This window comes from Physeter macrocephalus, chromosome 4, assembly GCF_002837175.3.
Source record: "Physeter macrocephalus isolate SW-GA chromosome 4, ASM283717v5, whole genome shotgun sequence".
In the NCBI taxonomy this organism is placed as follows: Eukaryota; Metazoa; Chordata; class Mammalia; order Artiodactyla; family Physeteridae; genus Physeter; species Physeter macrocephalus.
This window is the reverse complement of record NC_041217.1, coordinates 63,030,361-63,052,668: the sequence shown is the minus strand read 5'-3', so window position 1 is coordinate 63,052,668 and position 22,308 is coordinate 63,030,361. Positions and strand designations below refer to the sequence as shown.

The window sequence follows — 22,308 nt, the reverse complement described above, 5'->3', positions numbered from 1 at the left end:
CGTGAGCCAGGGCCGCTGAGCCTGCGCGTCCGGAGCCTGTGCTCCGCAACGGGAGAGGCCACAATAGTGAGAGGCCCGCGTACCGCAAAAAAAAAAAAAAAGAATGAGAACTAGATGTTTTTCAATTACCCCTATGTTAAAAGAACTGTTGTAAAGGAGCTGTGTTGGGTATCTGGATCCTTTATTTCCATACTTTATAACATATCCTGTTTATGAATGTTCTTTCATCAAGCTTAAGAGCTCTGACAACATTCTCTATAGGTATATATATCTTGTCTCTAGCCCCAGCTCAAACCTCCCTTCTCTCCAAGTCTCTGGTCTCCCTCAGCCAAAGTCAGTTAGTAAAGATTTACTGACTGGGCTCATGAATGCTGAATTGAAATTAAAATTTGCAAATAGGTCCCTAGGTTTCCAATGATCTTTCACCCTGGATAAATCACTGAAGATTCTGCATTTTGTTTATTTATTTAAAGTCCTTCTGGCCAGAAACACGCATATATATATATTTTTTGCAGAGTGATTTATGTTCAAAATATGGATTAGTTTCACAAACTGCACTGTGAGTCTGGGGGTCAGGGGGATAATACCAAATCAGAGTATGAAGACATACTTTGGAACAGAATAATAAGAGCATTATACATAACACAGTAAGACAAATTGAACTGGAAATGTAATTATAGAATTGTTTTATTATTTTAAAGGAATGTTGAATGATTTAATGAATCTTATTTAAAGGATTCTAGAAACTGTCTCTTTGGTTCCCCGAAATTTTTTAAAAACACATTAACCCTTGGCATGTCATTAGGTTCCACGGAAATACTTAGTTCTTCAGTTTCTTTCCTGAGCAGTTCTAACTATTTGTAAGGATCAACATATCATAATTTTTATCCTTTCTCAGAAGTATTCCAGAGAACAAAGAGAAAATTTACTTATATTTTGAAAAACAGACTTTAATTATATTTTGCAATTACTATATGGGTCCACTTCTATAAACCTAAGATACGTTATGGGATTGTTGAAATATATTTTTTCCTATATCTTGAAACATTTTGCCATTTCATCACCCTAGGAATTATTTACTCATTACTCATCAATTATTCACATTTATGCTAAAAAAATTAAAATAATAAGAAAACAGAGAATGATGGAATGACCTAAAAGGATGATACTATTATGAAATAAACCATCATTGCTTAGATTCCTTACTGTTTTGCCAAAGTATTACATCACCTTTAAATAAGGTATAAAAGAAGACTGGAAATACCACACTTGTAATCTGCTCTTAGCTTTCACTGTTCCGATGAGAATTATTACTTTTCATTTTCTACCCAGAATGACAAAGAAAAGTGACAGATGAAGATCTTTTGCAGTTATTAGACAAATCAAAAGATGCATGTTGTGGAGGCTAAAAAATGACCCCCCCACAAAGATACTCATTTCCTAATCCCAAGAACCTGTGAACATTTCCTTAAATGGCAAAAGATGTGACTAAGTTAAAGATTTTGAGAGGAGTCTATTCTGGACTATCCAGCTGGGCCCTAAATGCAATTACATGTATCCTTTTAAGAAAAAGGCAGAGGAACTTTTGAGAGAAAACAGGAGGAATCAATGAGACTATGGAGATCCAGAACTGAGTAGTGTGGCCACAAGCCAAGGAATGTCTCCAGCCACCAGAAGAAGCTGGAAGAGGCAAGGAATGTATTCTTCCCTAGAGTCTCTGAAGGAATAACAACCCCACTGACACCTTGATTTCAGACTTCTGGCTTCCAAAAGCATAAGAGAATAAATTTTTGTTGTTTTGAGCTACCCAGTTTTTGGTAATTTAATATGGCAGCCCTAGCAAATCAATACAAATGCAGAGACAGGCTAGATTCTAGGTGGTGAAACTGACCATGTAAGTGAAATCTCAGAGTATGAGTCTTCAGAAAAACACATCCTAGATGAATTTTCTCAAACTCAAGAATCAATGAGTGAAAAATACATTTCTGAGGATAAAAAGGAAATAAGTTATGCTCCTAGAGTTAATAATTTCAAGAGGAAGAATTTTATCATACAATATTTTACAAGTACCTGGACCATCCTGTGTGGCTGAAAGGATATAACGATATTCTTTTAGCTTTTTATAATGTTTGCAGTCAAACATTACTTGATACAAAATTTTTTAACAAAGGTGTTTTCCACAATCCTTTATTCTTACTTCTTTAAATTATTCATAAAATGACTTAAAACATTTATGTATATATGTTTACACATGTATGCGTGCATGTGCGTATGGGAGCGTCTATTAAACATTGATGGCAAATGGTGATCATTGTTTTTCCTGGTATACTGAGGGTTAAAGAAATGTTCTACAGGCAGCCACTCTAGTTTTACAAGCTGGTCTGCGCAGCACATGGCAGCACTGTAATCACAGCTGTGAACAGCAGCAGCAGTGACAACTCTCTCTGCTGGGACACTCCAAGTGCCATCTCCTCAGAGGTGGATACCCTGATACTACTCTACAGAAACCAACTTTAGGATGAATTCTGGCCTATTCGTATACAAGAACATTTTGTGGACAGAGCACCATGCCAGCCACCACAGAACTACAATGTTTTTATTAAAAAAAAAAAAAAAATCAAGGAAATCTCCCACAGAACCACAGAAACTGACTGCCCTGCGGATTACCTTCTAGTAGGAATCTAGACCATAATACTATATCACCAAACTATAATTTCTTAATAACCACAGATGTAAATTTAGAAAATATTGTCTTAATCTTATGCATGAACAAGATACAACCCTGGTTCAAGTCTAAATTGTCAGTGGCTTCTCTTTGACTTAACTCAAGAGCTTACGTTTTTAAAAATAACCTCACACATGCGATAAGGATATTCACATACATACATCTATATCAATACTAGTATCATGATAAACTGTCATCTTTAGCTTAAGAGATGTAAAAATTTACCATATTAAATCTTTTTACTATATAAAAATGTACTAAAATGTCATTAAAAATATTCATATACTATGGGATGTCTTCTTTTTTAACCAGAATCTCTGAAGGCTAAAACTATGGTTCTCTGAAGGCTAAAACTATGACATTTCTTACATAATTTTCAATGTACAAAGGCATCCTCTTCAGCCTCCCCTAGGACAGAATTAAAACACGATCAAATGATTTTTCTGTGGAGATATCCAGAATAATCAGAATTATTCATTTAAGGAGCTACAAAGGCATAAAAATGTTCCTCTGGCAAACAAGTTACAGAGAATAAAATGTGCTAAAAATCTAGGCTTAGTTTAATCTTAATAAAATCTTAGTTACTTCCTTAATGACCTTATTAATAGAAATGGAACCACCAGTTATCAGCTACTGATGGCATTAATTTACACAGTTAATTAATAAAAGCAACCCATTAGGTCTAAGAGCGTATGGTCAAACAATTACAAAAATCACAAGGATACCACAAACCTCTTTCTTAAACAATAAACAGTGAATTAAAAACCACAATCAAGCATTTCCGCTTTATTAAATTGTTATATAAACATTCTGATGCTGTGGTTTACCCTGGACTAATGCAGCACTCTGATTGATTTCTAGTGTTACAGAGAAAGATGCAAAACGGAGTCATTAACACAGCATTCCCTTGTGAAAAAAGACAAACCAGGATGATTAAAGCAACGTTGAAAGGACTGATAACCCTGAAATTGGGCTTAATTTTTTGCTTTTATCTGTTTGCAAAGCTCATGTAATTCTTTACATGTGTTAGTTTGTTTTGAGAATATGCAATGATTTTTTCTCTTTAAAAAAATGCCAATCATTGAAACCAAGGAAACACATGATAGCAAACCATTTTATATAGAGTATAATTGAAAAAAAAAAAAAAGAAAAAACTTCAAGCTTTCAAGACAGAGTGCTATTTTGTTTCAAATACTCAAAGCTTTTAAAAAATAAACTAGATCTCCTTTCTTTGATGAAAACTGAAATGAGAAATAGGCTAGTCCCTATACCATCTCACATAATCAAAATTTCTAAAAGAAAGAGCATAGACTTGGTGTTAGAATAATACATAGAGTTCTGGGGCAAGTCATTTAGACACTTAAAGAGTCTCAAATATTATACAGCTGATGGTTTAGCAGGCAAGACTAAAATGTAAATAAATAATGCAAGAAACACTCTAACAGGGATATAAACAAGGTTAATGGGTAGGGCAGAGTTAAGGAAGACTTCAAAAAGGAGATACTTGATTTAGTATAAAACTGGAATAAATACAGCACCTAACAGGGTCATTATGAGGCTTAATGATGATATATATAAATGCCCTGGCCTAGCTAGCAATAAATGTTAACTAAATTAAACTCCTTGTTCAGAGTTCCATTTCCCCAACTTACCAAGCATATGAATAGTCAAGGCTGGCCTGATCAATCCGGTTCCTGAGGATTCCAATGTCAGCTGACACCATGTCATCTAAAGCCTGTAACTCCTTCTGGATCCTCTTTAGTTTCATGGTTTCTGCCTGAGTTCTTTTAGATCTATAAAATGAGGAATAGGAGTGGAAAAATAAAAACATTTTAAAATCATGTATCCATACACAATATAAGTGAAAAAAGCAAGCTACTGTATACACAATATGATTATAATGTGGAATTTTTAAGAATTAAAAAAAAACAGAAAAATTGAGATAAAACAAATGCTAGTAACATTTTGGTATATCTCTAAAACTGCATTTGCACTTTTCCTCCTTACTAGTCCAAATTATATATTAGTATATACTTTTTTATACACAGGAAAAAATTAATTAAAAAAAAATACTGAGAGTTCACTCATAGGCCTATATTCATTCCATAAGGATGAGAATAAGCACTAAAAGGGTGTATCTGTATAGAGAACTGGATATGCTGGAATACTGAACACAGCTTTCCAAATTCCAGCCTTAAACTCTTCTTGCTAAGCCTATTTTCATTTGTCTGATACTTAGTGGATGCCAAGAACAGATGCCTACATTAAACACCATTTCTTCGTAAGTCTGAGAACATCTACTTGGTTTTATTTATTTTTTTAAATAATTTTTATTGGGGTATAGCTGATTTACAATGTTGTGTTAGTTTCAGGTATACAGCAAAGTGAATCAGTTATACATATACATATATTCACTCTTTTTTAGATTCTTTTCTAAGATAGGCCATTACAGAGTATTGAGTAGAGTTCCCTGTGCTATACCATAGGTTCTTATTAGTTATCTATTTTATATATAGTAGCGTGCATATGTCAATCGGTTTTAATTTTCTTAAGAGTCATTTCCCCAAACTTCTTTGATTCCTCTTCTTTAGGAAAACTACACGTCCTCAAAATTCTTCTTTCTGGGGCTCAAAACCAAACACTCTTTTTGTTCCTTTGTTTAAAAGCAACCTCAGGCTTCTCTCCAACCCCAAGTACATCATCTACTTAAGAAACAGAATAAACAAATACAAAAGCCAACCTTTAATCGCAATTCCACTCATTTCAAAATTTCATACACATTCTCACAGGAGAATAAAACTCCCAATAAAACCACTATACTGCAACTTACAGTCTCCTGATTTCTACTCCATTATGCATCTACCCTTATTTTCTGCCTACAAAAGTTAACCATGTGATCTTTTTACTTCAAGTGATTCACTATTCATTTAGTAATAATCTAATCAGGTTATATTTCCTTACACTTCTGTCTACAGTAATACTTTCTGTCTTAAATCAAAAGCACATAGAGAAGAGTAAGTCCTGAGCCTGTAAATATTTTTGTAAAATCCCAAGTAAACAGCCTCCCCAACCTCTTCCAAACTGAAGACTAAAATGCTTTTCAATAATCATTTTTCAATAATCACATTGTTTTTCTTCTTGAAACATAAGTTCAGTAAGTTGAGTATTTCCTATGCTTCATGAAAGATCAAGGTGTACCAGTAAGAAAAAAAAAATCGTTATTTTCAAATACATACATCCCTTTGGCAGATAAAATCCTGAATTACTCTTATACCCATGTGCCTTTCTCTCCATCCCTATTCCTTCCTCTCCCCCTGACACATACACCAGCTTTAATGAGTAATAGTTGTGCCAGACTTTTCAGTTGATCTAAAAAGAAAATGCCTCTGAATACTTGCTTGCATTTCGTTCTCACTATTCTCAATCATTGTTTTATTGACTGAGCTTGGTTTCCTAAGGCCACAGCACACTAGAAACTACAAAGAGGGAAGAGTGGGTGAGGGATGGGAAAAGTGGCTCAAATAGGAATGTTGTTGTTCAAGGCTTGTACAGTACAGTAAAGGAAAAGGGATCGTTGATAAGCTCACTCTGGAAGGTGAGAGAAAAACTGAATTGTATACAGTATGGGACAATGCTTATAATGGTGACCCACAGTCAAGTATAAAAAGTTAAATTATATCATGTATCTTTTATCAGTGGGGGCAGGATACATTATTTAAGAAAAATGGCCATAGAAAATACAATTAGGATTTGTGGGTGTATAAGTCACTTATGTGGAATAATCTTATTCCTCTACATGTCGATTAAGGCCCATGTGAAAATTAAAACCTGCATTTGTTGCTAATTTACTTATGTTGATAGCTATTTACTGCTCCCTTATGAATGTGTAGATGGTTAAAACTAAAAACACTGATGATGATCCTTAAGTTTTAATTGCCCCTGTATTCATAAATACATTATAATCCATGCTTAAAAAGCCCTCCTTAATAAATTAAGACTGTAATTTCAGTATCATTTGTAAAGCATAATTTGTTTAGTAGGTCTTAAAAGTAATGGTTGTAGAGAAAACACCATTTATTCGAACAGACATAGGAAAATAAATATAAAACATGACAAAACTAACTACAGGTTACAAACAAGCTCTCCTGGTTCAGGTGCCTCACCTTTCTGCAATAGCTTTAGCCAAAAGAGCTTTCTTACGTTTATTTTTCTCTTCCATTAGCCGCTGTTCTTGTTGGAGGACTTCCCAACGAGATTTTTCTTGCCTAGGGAGCAAAAGTATAAAAATGAGTTTCTGAAACCCTGCTCCACATCTTACCAGTCTCAGTTCCTAAGTATAAAATTTAATCAACCAGATTATATATATTTTCTTTCAAAAGTCCTCTTAAAAGGAACCCGTCTGTAGCTCATTATTTTGTTCTAATAGGAACAAAGACTATGATTTGAAGTAAAGAAGGCTTGCATAAATTGGCCCTTTGAAATTCATTATACATATATAATCTAGGAACCCAAACTGGAAGCCAGAGTACTATGGCATTTTTTAGGAGTACAAAGAAACTTGTTTAAGTTAATCATGTGTTATATGCAAAATAGAAAGCAAAATAAGTTGTTCTGTAACTAATTTCATATCTTTTATAGTTTTCTATAATACACATCTTCACCATGTAATAACCCATAGCACAATAACAAATGTTTATTTCATACATTCTCTTATAATTTGCTCACTTCTTTCTAGCTCTTAAACATTTTAAACAGAGTGAAACACTATGAACTAAGACTTGAATGTTGGGCTAAAGAAAAACTCCAAAGATCTGCAAACATGAATTGTCTTCCAATCTTTCCAATTCTAAAAGAAATATATTAAAATTTCCTGTAAACTCATGAACTTAATGTCAACTCAAATTAAACAAGGTAATTACAAAGCTATTTGTTCCTATTACTGTCATTTCTCGCAGCCATTATATCAAAAATCTCTATTCCCAGACCTAGTAACCACTTGCAAAATTATCCTTTTCTCTCCATTCCTACAGCCTCCACCTTAGTGCCGGCATTGGTCCTTTCTCATTTTTACTATCTGCAGGTACCTCCTCCCCAGATACCTTAGTTCCAGCTCACCCAGAACCCAAATGGTGTGCAACAGTGACACCTGGAATTTCTCTAACCATTATTTTTATCAGGGCATCTCTCCTTCAGGGGTCTTTGTGGTGTATTACAGCATCAAGGAACTCACTAGGCAGGCACCTTCTGCTTCCAAGTCCTTCTTCACTTCCTTAATTCTCTACTATTTTCTGGCTTATCTTGTGCCTCTTTCAGAAAAGTGAAATGTAATCTCTGACCTTCTCTAGTATATAGTTTTCCTTTCCCCCTCTTAGAGCCTCAGAATTTCTCTGTTTTAACAACAGTTCCTGAGATTACATGTCTTCTATGAATATTTTCTCAAGTACCTAAAAAGAGAATCATTTTCATAATGACATTCAGTCTAAATTCTCCAGCTCAATTTACACCCCCCCGCCAACAACTTGTCTCAGGACTTTGCTGGTAAACTATACTTAAAGACATTAAAGGTATGCACTTGTTTAATTTGGGTCTCATACTTCATGTGGCTTTCTATCTCTTGTCAAAATGATTTCTTGGCTGTAAACCCCTGGTGGGCAGGAAACACTTAAAACTCAATACAGAATCTGGATTAGCAGAGATTGGAAAAATAGGTGAGATTAGAAAAAACATAAGACACTTTGAAGAAGAAAGATTTGGAAAATGGAAAACAGAAACAAATACCATTCTTTCTTCCCTGTGAGCGATAAATCAGGAGGAAATAAAGGGTGGATATTCAAACATAAACTGTATAATAAAAAAAATTCTGATTATAAGAATTCACAAGTCATAGAATGGTAATTTCCACAGAAATGTGGCTAAACCAAATTCTGCAGGTGGTTTCTAATACAAACACATTAAATAAAGAAATCTAATGATGCAGCTGAATTATTTAATTAGTTCTCTCAATTTCCAATACTCTTTCCTTTGACCATCCCTTCATGTCTCTTCAGAAGTACCCTTTTCTGGGCCAATGGAGATGCAATCTGGAAGTTGAAAGAATGGGTTCAATTTGGGAAGGAGTACCATGCATATAAGAACTGGTTCTGGTGAGTGTAAAGGGCATAGACTCTGGATCCAGAGAGTCTTGTATGTGAACCCCAACTCTGCTACTTATTAGTGGTGTATTCACTTTGGAAATACAGTATCTTTTGAGTCCAAGATATCTCATCTGTAAAGTGAAAATAATGAACATGCATTGTAAGACTGTTGTAAAGACTAAATAACATCAAACATAAGAAGTGCATAACATTGCTACTTATATTCAGGTGGTAGCTATTTTTCAATAGTTTATTCATTACATTTCTAAGTTAGAATATAAAACAAACAAAATGTTAAAACTGTATTTCTTCAAAGCCCAATGGGAAAAAAATGGTAAAATGGAAAAAAGTCTCATGGATATACAGACTTACTAACAATTCCACTTTCTTTTTTTCCAATTTGCAATCTGGTTTTGGAGGTAGAACCTCAGCATTTTTGTGACCTTCATGGGAATTCTTAAGTCCTAGTTCCCTTGGTTGACTTTCAATACCCTGTGGTTTTCCATCACCAATAGGAGAGGTGAGTGTGGGGGGAGTGGGGGGAGAAGAACATGATCTTTGAGTATTAAATCTTTGTTTTGGTGCAGAAAGCAGCTGCTCTGGAGGTAATGAGGGTGATCCATCTTGAAGTCCAAGTTTTTGGCTTTGCTCTTGAAGGGCTTTTTCTCGCTGAAGTTGTTGTCGACTTTTCTTCACAGGGAGAAGACGCCGCTGTGGTTCAAATGGATCTATATAAAAAAGAGAATGGAGAAAAATTCCTTTGTGTGAGCAGCAAATAATTATAATTTCTCTAAGAAAATAAAGCATTAACATTAAACTCTGATAATTTTGCAGGGTTTTTCTCCCCTTCTCTTTCTTAAAACCCCAGGGAAAAAGTCATCTTCTTGCAGAGGTTTTGACAGTTCTCCGATCATACCATTAATATTTAACAAAAACTACCTTAGTTCTCAATTATCTTTGAAGAAATCCATTTGTCTGTGAGTTAGGCCTTAGAATACAAAGCAAGGTTTCAACTTGATTTGCTAGCTGCCAAAAGAATCTAATATGACCAAAGTAGGTAGACAAATGAATTCTCTTATATGTCTTAAATTTGATTTATGGTTTGTCTGTTCTTCTGAAATAAAATGGTGGTTGTTTTCAAACGGGCTTCACCTTTCTTAAATTTTAACAGATCTTAGGGTAATTTGATACATAGGTAGACATGATACACAAAGTATAGCTGAATGAAGTCTCTTAATTTTAGGAATGCTAGTTAACCCTAAATTGTTTTCTTTCATCTTCCAAACAGTCCAGGGCTGTGTTTCCCAAAGTGTAGTTAGCCTTTAATCAATGTATGCAAGTTAATTTTAATAGCAGCCTGAGCAAAGCAATAGAGGAAGATAAAACAATCAGGAGAAATTTTTTTAAAAAGCATTACGAACTAAATGATAACACTTCTATTGTACTTTTTGGATTGTCCACACCAGTGTTAACCTTGTAGGTCAGACAACTGGAGAATCTTGACTCACATTCATACTATACTAAATAAGATCTGTAAGAGATATTCTTTACAAATTGCCTGAGAAATGAAACTATGATAAGTTCTTATAAATGAACTAAATGGGTTTTTAAAATCCTGCATATTGACCTTTGAAACAATGTAAGCTTAATACTTAAATTTCCCAAAGGAGAGTTAAAAGCTTTGGAGTCAAAGTTCTGGTGTTGCTTTTCTCCACACTTCAGTAACCTTAGGCAAGTCAATTAATTATTCTATACCTCAGTTTCTTCATCTGTCAAACTGGCTGAAAATTTACTTGCTCTACTTAACTCATGGAGTTGGTGTAAGAATTAAAGAAAATATTTTCAAAGACATACAATCAAAAGTAAAATGTTATTGTTGACTTTAGATAGAAACACAAAGTAGAGTACTACATCTTGCAACAGAAACTTATTCTTGGCTACTGATCTTTATTCACACCATCAGAAAATGTCACTGAGCCTGCTTACCTTTCAGTTACACTTGTTAGCTGAATTATTAATATTCCTCTCAAAGTCAGTAATGCAGTTTCCATTTTATTTTGCATTTTCACAGAACCTACCTATGAGATTAAAAATGCTAACTTTTAAACTCCTAAACAACAAATCAGGTCACTTAAGGATTAAACATCTGACAAAAAACCTCTTGGAACTAATAAGTCATTATAGCAAGGTTACAGAATACAAGATTAATATACAAAAATCAATTACTTTCCTAGCAGCAATGAAAAAGTGGAATTTGATATAAAAAACACAGTAGGGCTTCCCTGGTGGCGCAGTGGTCGAGAGTCTTCCTGCCGATGCAGGGGACACGGGTTCGTGCCCCGGTCTGGGAAGATTCCACATGCTGCGGAGCAGCTGGGCCTGTAAGCCATGGCCGCTGAGCCTGAGCGTCCGGAGCCTGTGCTCCACAACGGAGAGGCCACAACAGTGAGAGGCCCGCATACCGCAAAAAACAAAAACAAAAACAAAACAACACAGTAACGTTTACATTAGCGCTCAAAAAAAAAAAAAGAATTACTTAGGTATAAGTCTAACAAAATACGTACAAGATCTGTGAGGAAAACTACAAAACTCGAATGAAATCAGGGAACTAAATAAATGGAGCGATATCCCATATTCATTGGTAAGAAGACTCAGCATTGTCAAGATGTCAATGTCAGTTCATTCTAACTTGATCTATAGATTCACCGCAATACCAATCAAAATCCCAGCAAGTTATTTCATGGATATTGACAAAATGATTCTCAAGTTTATACAAAGAGGCAAAAGACCCAAAATAACCAACATAATATTGAAGAACAAAGCTGGACTGGCACTACTTGACTTTAATACTTACTATAAATCTACAGTGGGTATCAGCAGAAGAATAGAATAGAGATCAATGGAATAGAACAGAGAGCCCAGAAATAGGCCCATATTAATACAGTCAACTGATCTTTGGCAAGGGTGCAAAGGCAATACAATGGAATAAAAATATTATTTTCAACAACTGGTGCTGGAACAACTGGAACATCCTCAAGCAAAAAAAAAATAAATCTAGACACAGACCTTATGCCTTTCACTCAAAATGGATTATAGACCTAATGCAAAACTCCAAACTATAAAACTCCTAGAAGACAACACAGGAGAAAATCTAGATGATCTCAGGCACAGCAATGACTTTTTAGATATAACACCAAAAGGCACTATTCATAAAAGAGATAACTGAAAAACTGAATTTCATTAAAATTAAAAACTTCTGCTCTGTGGAAGACAATGTCAAAGGAATGAGAAGACAAGTCACAAACTGGGAGAAAACATTTGCAACAGACATATCTGATAAAAAAGGACTGTTATCTAAAATATACAAAGAACTCTAAAAACTCAATAGTAAGAAAACAACCTGATTAAAAAAATGGGCCTTAAAAAAATGGGCCAAAGACCTTTAACAGACACCTTGTCACCAAAGATATACATACAGCAAATATGCATATGAAAAGATTCCAAATCACATGCCCTCAGGGAAATGCAAATTAAAACAAGATACCGCTATACAACTATTAGAATGGCCAAAAATCTGTAACACTGACAACACCAAATGCTGGTGAGGTTGTGAAGCAACCCGAACTCTTTCATTGTTGGTGGGAATGCAAAATGGTAGTCACTTTGGAAGACAGTCTGGTGGTTTCTCACAAAATGAAACATACTCTTATTATACGATATAGCAATCATGCTCACTGGTATTTTAAAGGCAATAGAAACTCATGTCCACACGAAAACCTGAACATGGATGTTTACAGAAACTTTACTCATAATTGCCAAAACCTGGAAGCAACCAAGATGTCCTTCAGTAGGTGAATGGATAAACTGTGGTACACACGGACAATGGAATATTATTCAATGCTAAAAATAAAAGAAATAAGCTGTCAAGCCACATACAGCATGGAGGAACCTTAACTGCATACTACTAAGTGAGAGAAAACAATCTGAAAAGGCTATATACTGTATGATTCCAACTATATGACGTTCTGGAAAAGGCAAAACTATGGAAACAGTAAAAAGATCAGTGACTGCTAAGGATTGAGGAGAGAAGGGATGAACAGGCAGAGAAAAGAGGATGTTAAGGGCAGTGAAAATACTCTGTATACTATGACAGAGACATGACATTATGCATTTGTCCAAACCCATAGCATGTACAACACCAAGAGTGAACCCTAACGTAAACTATACACTTGGGTGATAATGATGGGTCAATGTAGGTTATAACAAATGTGCCACTCTGGGAAGATGTTGATAATGGGGGTGGCTATGTACATGTGGGGGCAGGGAGTATATGGGAAACCTCTGTATCTTCCTCATAATTTTGCCATGAACCTAAAACTGCTCTTAAAAAAAATTAGGTTTTTAGGAAGAACTTGAAAAAAAAGGAACATACTGTTTTACATACTTATATTGGGGGCTGCAAGTATCCAGAAGACTGTGGTAAACTGGGAGCACAAGTACAGTTTAAAGGGGGCAATCCATAGCCACCCCTAGCCATTAAAAATGGCAGCTGTCACTAAAAAATTTAGGTCAGTGTTATCAGACATTTTGATTTTTCACCAGAAAAATTCAGATTTTTATGTAAAATATAGGGAATTGCATCAATCAAGAAAATCTAGGTTATGCTGTAGAGGCAAAGAACCCTGGAATCTTTGCAGTTTTAAACAACAAAGGTTTATTTCTCATTAATGCCACGTGCCAACTGAAGGCCAGCAGCAGCTTTCTGCTGATCAGTCTCTTAGGGCTCCAGGCTGACTGCACAGCCATTTAGTGTTGCTAGCCCCCATGGCAGGTGAGAAGAGAGCTCAGGAAGGTCCTGGTTCAGCAATTAATTGCTCTGACCCAGTAGTGACATAACACTTCTGCTCACAATTCAATGCTGAACTAGCACTTGGTCTGATCCAAAAACAAGGGCAATAGGAAAATACTGGGAAGAGAAGTGAACTAGAAGTATTTTCACCACTATTAATTTAAAAAGAAATTTAAAGATTAGATAATCCAAAAAAGGAAAAATAAAAAGACAAACACATTTCTGGGTTAAGTCAATCCAAGAGGCTGAGTTTGTGAACTTTGTTCTATATCCTTTAAGCTCTACTTTCTCCTACCAAGACAACCATCATTTGAATCATGTGTTGATCATTCCCTTCCTTAGCTTTTTTATTTTTTTATTTATTTTTTTTTTTTGTGGTATGCGGGCCTCCCTCTGTTGTGGCCTCTCCCGTTGCGGAGCGCAGGCTCCGGACACGCAGGCTCAGCGGCCATGGCCCACGGGCCCAGCCGCTCCGCGGCACGTGGGATCCTCCCAGACCGGGGCGTGAACCCGGTTCCCCTGCATCGGCAGGCGGACGCGCAACCACTGCGCCACCAGGGAAGCCCCCTTCCTTAGCTTTTTATGTCATACTGCATCTACAAATATTTCTTTAAAATTTTATTTTGTTTTAAATTTATATAAAGGATGTCATGGCGGATGTAATCTTCTTTAACTTAATATGATATTGCCAATATTCATCCATATTGTTCATGTTGCCTTAGCCATTCAATTTTAATGCTGTATAATATTCTATTGTATTAATAAACCAGAGTCTATTCATCTTCTTCCTTTGATGGACATTTAGATTGGATTCAGGTTTTTGCTTTGGTGAATATTGCTGTTATGTCTCCTCTTGTATAGGTACAAGACTTTACCTTAGATATCATCTAAGAACTGTTGTGTCATAAAGTATAACTTTAGGAGAAATGTCAAATTGCTTTCCAAAGTGCATTCCCTCTGGCAATGTATAAGATCCTGTGGATGCACTTTCTCTTCAATATATAATAGTATCAGACTTTGATTTTTGTCAATCAAATGGGTATGAAGTAGTATCTCACTGTGGTCCTGATTTGCAATTCTGTTTGTTGATGGTGATAAGCATCTCTTCATATTTCCTTTACTAAGAAATATATATTCATATCTTTTGTTGATTTTTCTTTTGGCTTGTTTGTATTCTTCATATGTCAGCAGCAATTGGAAAATATAATTAAAGAGAAGATATTTCAATACTAGAAATTATCAAGTATTTAGGAACAAATCTAGCAAGAGGGTGTTCAAAACCTCTACAGGAAAAATTCTAAAATTTTATTAGAAGATATTAAAGAAGACCTAAATAAATGAAGACACATACTGCGTTAGTGGTAGTGTTCACAATGTGAAAATGTGAAATCTCCCCAAATTGATCTAAAGACTCAATGCAATTCCAATAAAAATTTCAACTGGGTTTTCCATGAAATTTGGTAAAAATCACAAAATTTTTATATGAAGGGGTAAAAGTTCAAGAATAGCAAGGAAACTTCCAAAGAAAAAGAACAAGGGGACTAGACTACTAGCTATCAGAAATATTGCAAAACTTTAAAACACTGTGGTATCGGTGCAGGAATAGATAAGACGACCAATGGATTAGAATAAAGAACAGAGAAACAAGTTCATACATGTTTGAAGCACTGGTATACAAGAGGTAGCATAGCAGATCAACAACAAAAGGTGGGATCTCTTCAATAAATGGACTCGGGGGAAATATGGTTATCTATATGGAAAAGATGAAATCAGATCTATCCCTCATACCATATAAAAACAAACAAAACACTCACCAAATGGATTAAGGACTTAAATGTCAAATCAACACTTTAAAACACATCAGAAACACATTTCTTTATGCAATGTTTTGAATCTGCTACAGCTTACAATAAAAACGATTTTTAAAAACTCTTAATTGAAAATAGGGATTAATATCTTTTAGAACTTATAGTAGGGTGCAAATTTCTTAAAACACAGAAAATGTTGACTACAAAAGAAGAACTAACAAATTTGTTCATATTAAAATTAAATACTTCCTTCATTAAAAGATAAAAGTTAAAAGATAAATTACATACTGTGAGAACATATTCATAATATACCTGGCAAAGAACTAGTATCTAGAAAAAAGAACTCAGGACTTCCCTTGGGACACAGTGGTTAAGAACCTGCCTGCCAATGCAGGGGACATAGGTTCGATCCCTGGTCCAGGAAGATCCCACATGCCAGGGAACAACTAAGCTAGTGCACCACAACTACTGAGCCTGCTCTCCACAACTAGAGAGCCACATGCCACAACTACTGAGCTCACGTGCTGCAACTACTGAATCCTGTGCGCCTAGAGCCCGTGCTCCGCAACAAGAGAAGCCACCACAATGAGAAGCCCGTGCACCGCGATGAAGAGTAGGCCCCGCTTGCCACAACTAGAGGAAGCCCGCATGCAGCAACGAAGACCTGATGCAGCCAAAAATAAATAAAATTTTTAAAAAAAAGAATAAAGGACTCATGAATATTTTCTTTAATTAGAAATTGACAGCACTGTTTATTTACAATTTTTTTCATTACAAAATAAACTATACATTAAATAAGATGTATGTCTCTGTTACATATACACATCCAACTTGTACTAATTATAAAAACTCATAACACAGTTTAATAAAACATGACTACAGTAGATGTAACTGATGTTCAAGGATTGACACATTACCCCTCTTTTGGAACACACAAGATAATTTTACTTCCTGTCCTCCAAGTCATATGACTTACTTTGCTAAATGAAACATAAGTAGGAGTGACACCTGTCATTTAGTGGTGGAAGCATTTAATTGCCAATGCTCAATTCTCAATCTTCTCCTGCCGTGGTGAACTCCTATGACAATACCAAATCATGGTGTGTAGTGACCATGTCAACCCATGGAAGACATGAAACTAGAGTGAAAAAGAGATCTTTATTATTTCAAACAACTGATACTTTAGTGATATGTGTTACTGCAGCTTAACTTGGCTTAACCTGATTTCATAATTATCAGTACTTCTGAAAGTGTATTTGCCCCTTCTTGTTCATATTCCCTTGCCTTCCCACCACCCTGAATTTTGTGTTTCATTCCTTTTATTTTCTTTATATATCTCCTATATTCTTAAAAGAATATATCTGCTTTGTATGATTTTGAACTTCTATAAATGGTATCAGACTGTATATATTCTTCTGCAATTTGTTCTTTTCATATATTAAGTTTATGAAATTTGTACATGTTAATACATGTGACTATAGTTCATATATTCCCACTAGCTGTATAGTAGCCCAGTGGATGATTATACCACAATTTATTTATCCACTCCCTTGTTAATGAACACTTGGGTTGTTTCCAGCTTTTTAATATTATAAACAATATAAACAAGATTATTAAGAACTTTTTGACTTTCCCAAATGCCCATATGGGTTTCCCTAGAGTAGTCTTGTCTTTATTTTTGCTGGCAACCAACCCCATCATCATAGATTATTTAAATGTATTTTTAAGGCTGGAGAACAGCTGGAAGGAGCCTTAAAAATTAAAGATTCAGCTGTTTTAGTTTTACAAATAAGAACTCCAAGACAAAAAGATTTAGAGGCAGAGCTGGGAGATCTTCTATATACCAATCACTGTGTTTGGCTATGAGTATACAAAGATGCTGAGATGTTTTCTTAAGGTGATCAAAGACTAGTGAGTTGGCATCTATGCTCTAACCTCTCACTGAAATGATAGGTCTTTAAGTTAAGGTCCTTCCACCCGCTCTCTATGCCAAATTACGAAGATATTTAGAAACCTACTTCCACATAATGAACCCAATGTTTAATACAGACTTCTACATTAAGTCTTCTTTCCCCTGGCAAACTCACCTCTGCTAACACATAATCTCTGTGAAATTTTGCCAAGCTCCACCCAACCACCAGCACAGTAAAGTTCCTGCTAATTCTGTAGAAAGCTCTTGTACAACATCTACTATCACATATCATAGTTTGTCTCCTCATTAGACTATAAGCTCTTTGAAGGCAGGGATGAGGCCTTGTTCCTATCAGCATCCCTAATGCAGAAGCTGATACCCGTAACTTCTGGTCAGACCAGAAGCAGGGGTACTAGTACTCCATACATCTGAACATGGGAATGTCAGTTAATTACAAACTGTAGTGTAACTTTTATGATATAGTTTTTAAAGGCCTCTGGACCAGTCAAAATTTCCTCTATCTACATAATCTACATTGGCCTTACATTACAAATTTACTTCCTTTTCCACTTGTCAGCCCTAGATTATTTTCACAACCATGCTAAAAATGCACAAGCTTATCTGAGAAAACATCCAGTTTTCTCACATACTTTAATTAAAGGCATGGCAGAGCTTATTTAATTTTCTCCCAGAATGTATAAGTTATGGCACCAAGAATGGTGTAAGCTCACAGAAGTGGTGTGCACTACCAGGATCAGCATACAGAACTTTACGAAATTTCAACCACAATCAAAGCAGAGTTTACATTGCCAAGAGTTTCTCACAAAGTATCAGCAAACTTAATTTCTTCATTAAAAGATAACAAAATAGTACAAGTCCATTCAATGATTACGCTATAAAGCTGGAGAAGGAAGCACAAAATTTTAGCTTACACTAAAGTCAGTAGATATGGATGGACGGATGGATGGACAGAGGCGTAGATAGGTAGCTAGATATTTCACATCTAACTTCTCAAAGACCCTTTTGGTTTGCTGACTCTCAAGAGTTGGAAAGAACTGCAAAAATCACCTGGGAAGTGAAAGCAAGACTCCAGATTTCTTATGAAAAGCACCAACTTTTTGCATTCATTCAGACCCCTGTGATCCTTTTTCCCAATCATTGCCTGCTTCTATAAATTCATCACAAATCTAATACGGTGTGTGCCCCTTCTCCTTCCTTTACTCACACCCCAACCCTCCAACCACTGATCTATGCAGCAATCCCCCTAATAGGTCCCAAGTCCCTTTCCTTTCACCGGGAAAAGTCAAATCCCTGAAATAAATGCCTGAAGTGTCTTTTCTAAAAGTAGACCCCAGTCCTCTGTGCCCGCCCCCCTCCCCCAGCCGTGGCTCCAAGTACATCCACTTCTGGCGCCCTCTCAAGCCTCTCCTCCCACTTACAGCTCCTTCCCCTAACACAGATAAACCTTTTCCCCGCCCCCTTCCCCTCAAAAACTGCAGCCCCGCCCCTTCCCCTTAACAGACCCAAGAATTAAATCTGTGCAGACCCGTCCCTTTACCTTTAGTCTGCTTTAGTCGCCTCAGCTCCTCCTCAGAGAAGCCGGCCCAACCCTGCGCCATCCGCCTCGAATTGCCAGCACGCCTAGAACGCCCAAACCTCAGAACCCCAATTGCCAACACAGCTACCCAGGAACATCCGGGTTCTTCCCCGGCCGCGGCTGACCAACCAATCAGCGCATCGAGCTCTGGACGCAAGGCCCCCTCTCCCCTGCAGCAGGACCCGGCTCTCTTCGAGGCTCTCTCCGTCAGTGCCAGACAAACTGCATGAAGAAATTGTGGCCTCGCAGACATTCATTTCCCCTGACCTGGCTGCTCTTTCTCCCTGTCTCCTATGCTTGTTGGGTTATCGCTTCAAGAGGTAAAGGGGGAAATAGCTGTGGAAATAAAGGTGGAGATAAACAGGCAGTGAGGAAGTGACTACGAGTCGGTAGTGGAAAAGGGAGGACAGAGCTGCCTCTTGGCGCCCTCGAATTTACTGGGGCGGAGCACTCTACGTGTTGGTGGTGGAGGGTTTCGCTGCACTCTACGTGTTGGTGGTGGAGGGTTTCGCTGCACTCTACGTGTTGGTGGTGGAGGGTTTCGCTGCGTGGCTTGTAGAGGCTTCCAAAACTGCCCTGAAATCATCCCGCAAGTTGACTCAAGAATGTTCAGATTTAGGCTTTTAATTATAAAGAATCATTTCAGAGGACTGGGGTATAATAGTGGAAAAGGAACAGACATGTTTAACAGCGTAGCCAGGTCTCCCCCAGGCTGTAGGGACTCCTAGATTTCTGTTGATTGGGAGTTGGTTCTTCGATTTTGTGAAAGATTCTCGCTAATCTGTAACCTTTCTCCTAAGGGATGTCTAAATTCCTCCTCTTAAAAATGACCTGTCCTCTGTTTCTGTGTTCAGAGAAGACAATGTAAAAACGTCGGCGCTGGGAGATGGGAAAACACTTCCTAGGCTTCTCCCGTCTGGAGTCCTGATTTCAATGTTTTGGTACTACCTTGAACACGTTACCACTCTGGGCTTGCATTTTCTCATTTTAAGCAAGATTTTGGAGATTAAAAGATGCAAACGTTGTCAAAGTACATATAGATCAGGGTGATTTAAATGAGACCACTTAATTTTTCGTTTTTCTTTTCACTGTTTTGCATTTTTACAACCAGTTATTTTGGCTTACATTTAAAAATCACATGTGTGGCTTTTGGTTTTAGTGTGTCAATATTTTTAAACAAATTGAAATAAAGAAGTAGACTAAAAATAAAATACTACACCAAGAAAAGAGTTGGAATGAATATTTCAAGCTTAAATAGGTGATTAGAAGGTGAAGGGTGTTTGGAATTCTCTTTGTAACCTTTAAGCTTTTAAACTTAAAAGCGATTGCTTAAATTTAGGTGTGCACAAACTCTTCATTTTAAATATGGACTCATTTTTCCTAACATTTAAAAAAATGCTATCCAAAAGGATTGGAGGAGCCAGATTCATCCAGTTTTTGAAGCTAGACTAAATACGTTAAAGTATACAGATAATCTAGCTTCAAAATAGTAGATGGGGATCGGTACATTATGGTAGTTAATTCAGTTTGCCATTTACAGGCATCAGCTATCTAGTTCCATCTAATAAAAATGAACCACCGTGTATGCCCCATGTTAAATTTTATACATAAACTTTCTTTAGCTCACTTTGGGTAGATTTCAAGAAGTATCAGTAATCATAATAGAGATGGAAATTAAGGTGTTTTAGAAAGTTTTGCATTAACCCTGAATGAGAACCAAAGCATGACCAAGATTATAGTAAAAGACAACATCTGTATAAAGTTATAATTTCCAATTTGCAAGCTTCTAAATCTACTGTTTGTTGTTTCTGTTAGCTCTCCTCATGGTGACTGGTTTCTTCAAATAATGTATATTTTATTGGGAGTTTATCTTCAAAAAAGTTCTCTGAGACCCCTTTATATCTTGGATTGAGAGACTACAGATTGGTTTTGCTGGTCCCTAGAAGTTTCATTTGCTTTAAACCAGATTTAAGGTAATTTTTTAAACTTGTAATATAAATTTAGATCTAACCCCCATGTATGATACAGGCCTCAAGTATCTGTAGATGCCCTTTAAAAATATATATATATACATATATATATATAAAACTCAGAGATAACAGTCTTCCTTACTGCTTTTACAAAGCAGTAGGCTGAGTTTTTTCTAATCCTTTGTTACCATGTGGACCATCCTTTCCACACTCTGAACTTTATTTCGGTGATCTTGTCTTCACATGTGTTTAGGAATCAAATCCCTAGCACACATTCAGGTAGAGTACCCCTTGGATTTGCTTTCTAAATCTCTTTTTGCTTTCTTTTAAGTTCTGTGATGTATTTTTTCTTTTAAATAAAAACATGTTGTGTAGTGTACAGCATTTTTGTGTTTGTAGCAAAAGGGGACCATCTGTGACAACTTAGACTATTATATTGGCTCCAGTTGATTCTCCAACAGAGAAGCTAGAGTAATTTTTTAGAAAAGAAAAATCTAATGTCTATAGCCTGCTTAAAACTGTAGAACAGCTTCCCGTTGCCCTTTGAATAAAATCCCAGTTCCTACATGAGCCTGCATGATCTGATCCCTGCCTACCTCTTACATGACCATTGTGCTGTTTTTCCCTTTATTCCACATTCCCTACACTCCAGCCAAGTTGGCTTTCTTTGGAGTTTTAGAACATTCCAGTCTCTCCTGCCATCCCCTACTGCCCTGCCCAAGGCGTTCCCAATTCCTGTTCCATTTGGCTGTAATGATCTTTACCTTATGTGGCTGGCTCTTTCTGCTTCAGGTTTTGACCTGAATGCCCACTTAGACTTCAATGACTACCCTATTCTATCCAAATAGCACTCCAGTTTTTTTCCTACATTTCTGTGTTCTTTATTATTTTCATTTAGCACTAATTACAACTCCTAAATTATTTGCATTTGTTTATTTTCTGTTTCCCTTTACTAGTTAATATCTCCACAAGATCAGGCGATGCATCTTTTATTTACTCAGTGTATAACAGTGTTTGACATCTACTGAGTGCTCACATAAATACTGAAAGAAGAAACCTTTCAAAGTTAAGTATTGAAACATTTCCACATCTTATATGTTCTGAGATTCCTTTCCAGTATGAGTTGCTATGAACCGCATTTGTTACTTATTGCTAGTTGCAGCCATGACCTCATGGTTTAGTAAATAAAAAACATTAAAAATAGGCTGAGGGCTTCCCTGGTGGCGCAGTGGTTGAGAGTCCGCCTGCCAATGCAGGGGACGCGGGTTCATGCCCTGGTCCGGGAAGATCCCACATGCCGCGGAGCGGCTGGG

General features: G+C 36.4%; 1 protein-coding gene and 1 long non-coding RNA gene across 3 annotated transcripts in view; one reads left to right on the top strand and one right to left on the bottom strand.

Moving 5' to 3' along the window:
- The window catches only part of GORAB (golgin, RAB6 interacting), a 25,006-nt gene extending 4,211 nt beyond the window's left edge, over nucleotides 1-20,795 (bottom strand). Inside the window, exons 1-4 of one of the 2 annotated variants that reach the window (XM_007115294.4) lie at nucleotides 18,987-20,795; nucleotides 9,236-9,587; nucleotides 6,889-6,990; nucleotides 4,378-4,518 (exon numbers count right to left, since the gene is read on the bottom strand). In XM_007115294.4, coding sequence (XP_007115356.3) covers nucleotides 4,378-4,518; nucleotides 6,889-6,990; nucleotides 9,236-9,587; nucleotides 18,987-19,278 — 887 coding nt within the window. In that variant the 5' untranslated portion in view covers nucleotides 19,279-20,795. Of the gene's footprint in view, nucleotides 1-4,377; nucleotides 4,519-6,888; nucleotides 6,991-9,231; nucleotides 9,588-18,986 lie in introns of those variants that run through there. The other variant, XM_055084237.1, reaches the window with a different exon arrangement.
- On the top strand, nucleotides 19,257-22,220 carry LOC102981593 (uncharacterized). Its single transcript, XR_002890696.3, has 3 exons — nucleotides 19,257-19,345; nucleotides 20,841-20,998; nucleotides 21,952-22,220. It is a non-coding gene; the product is annotated as an uncharacterized lncRNA (long non-coding RNA).
- Nucleotides 22,221-22,308: the final 88 nt, after the last annotated feature.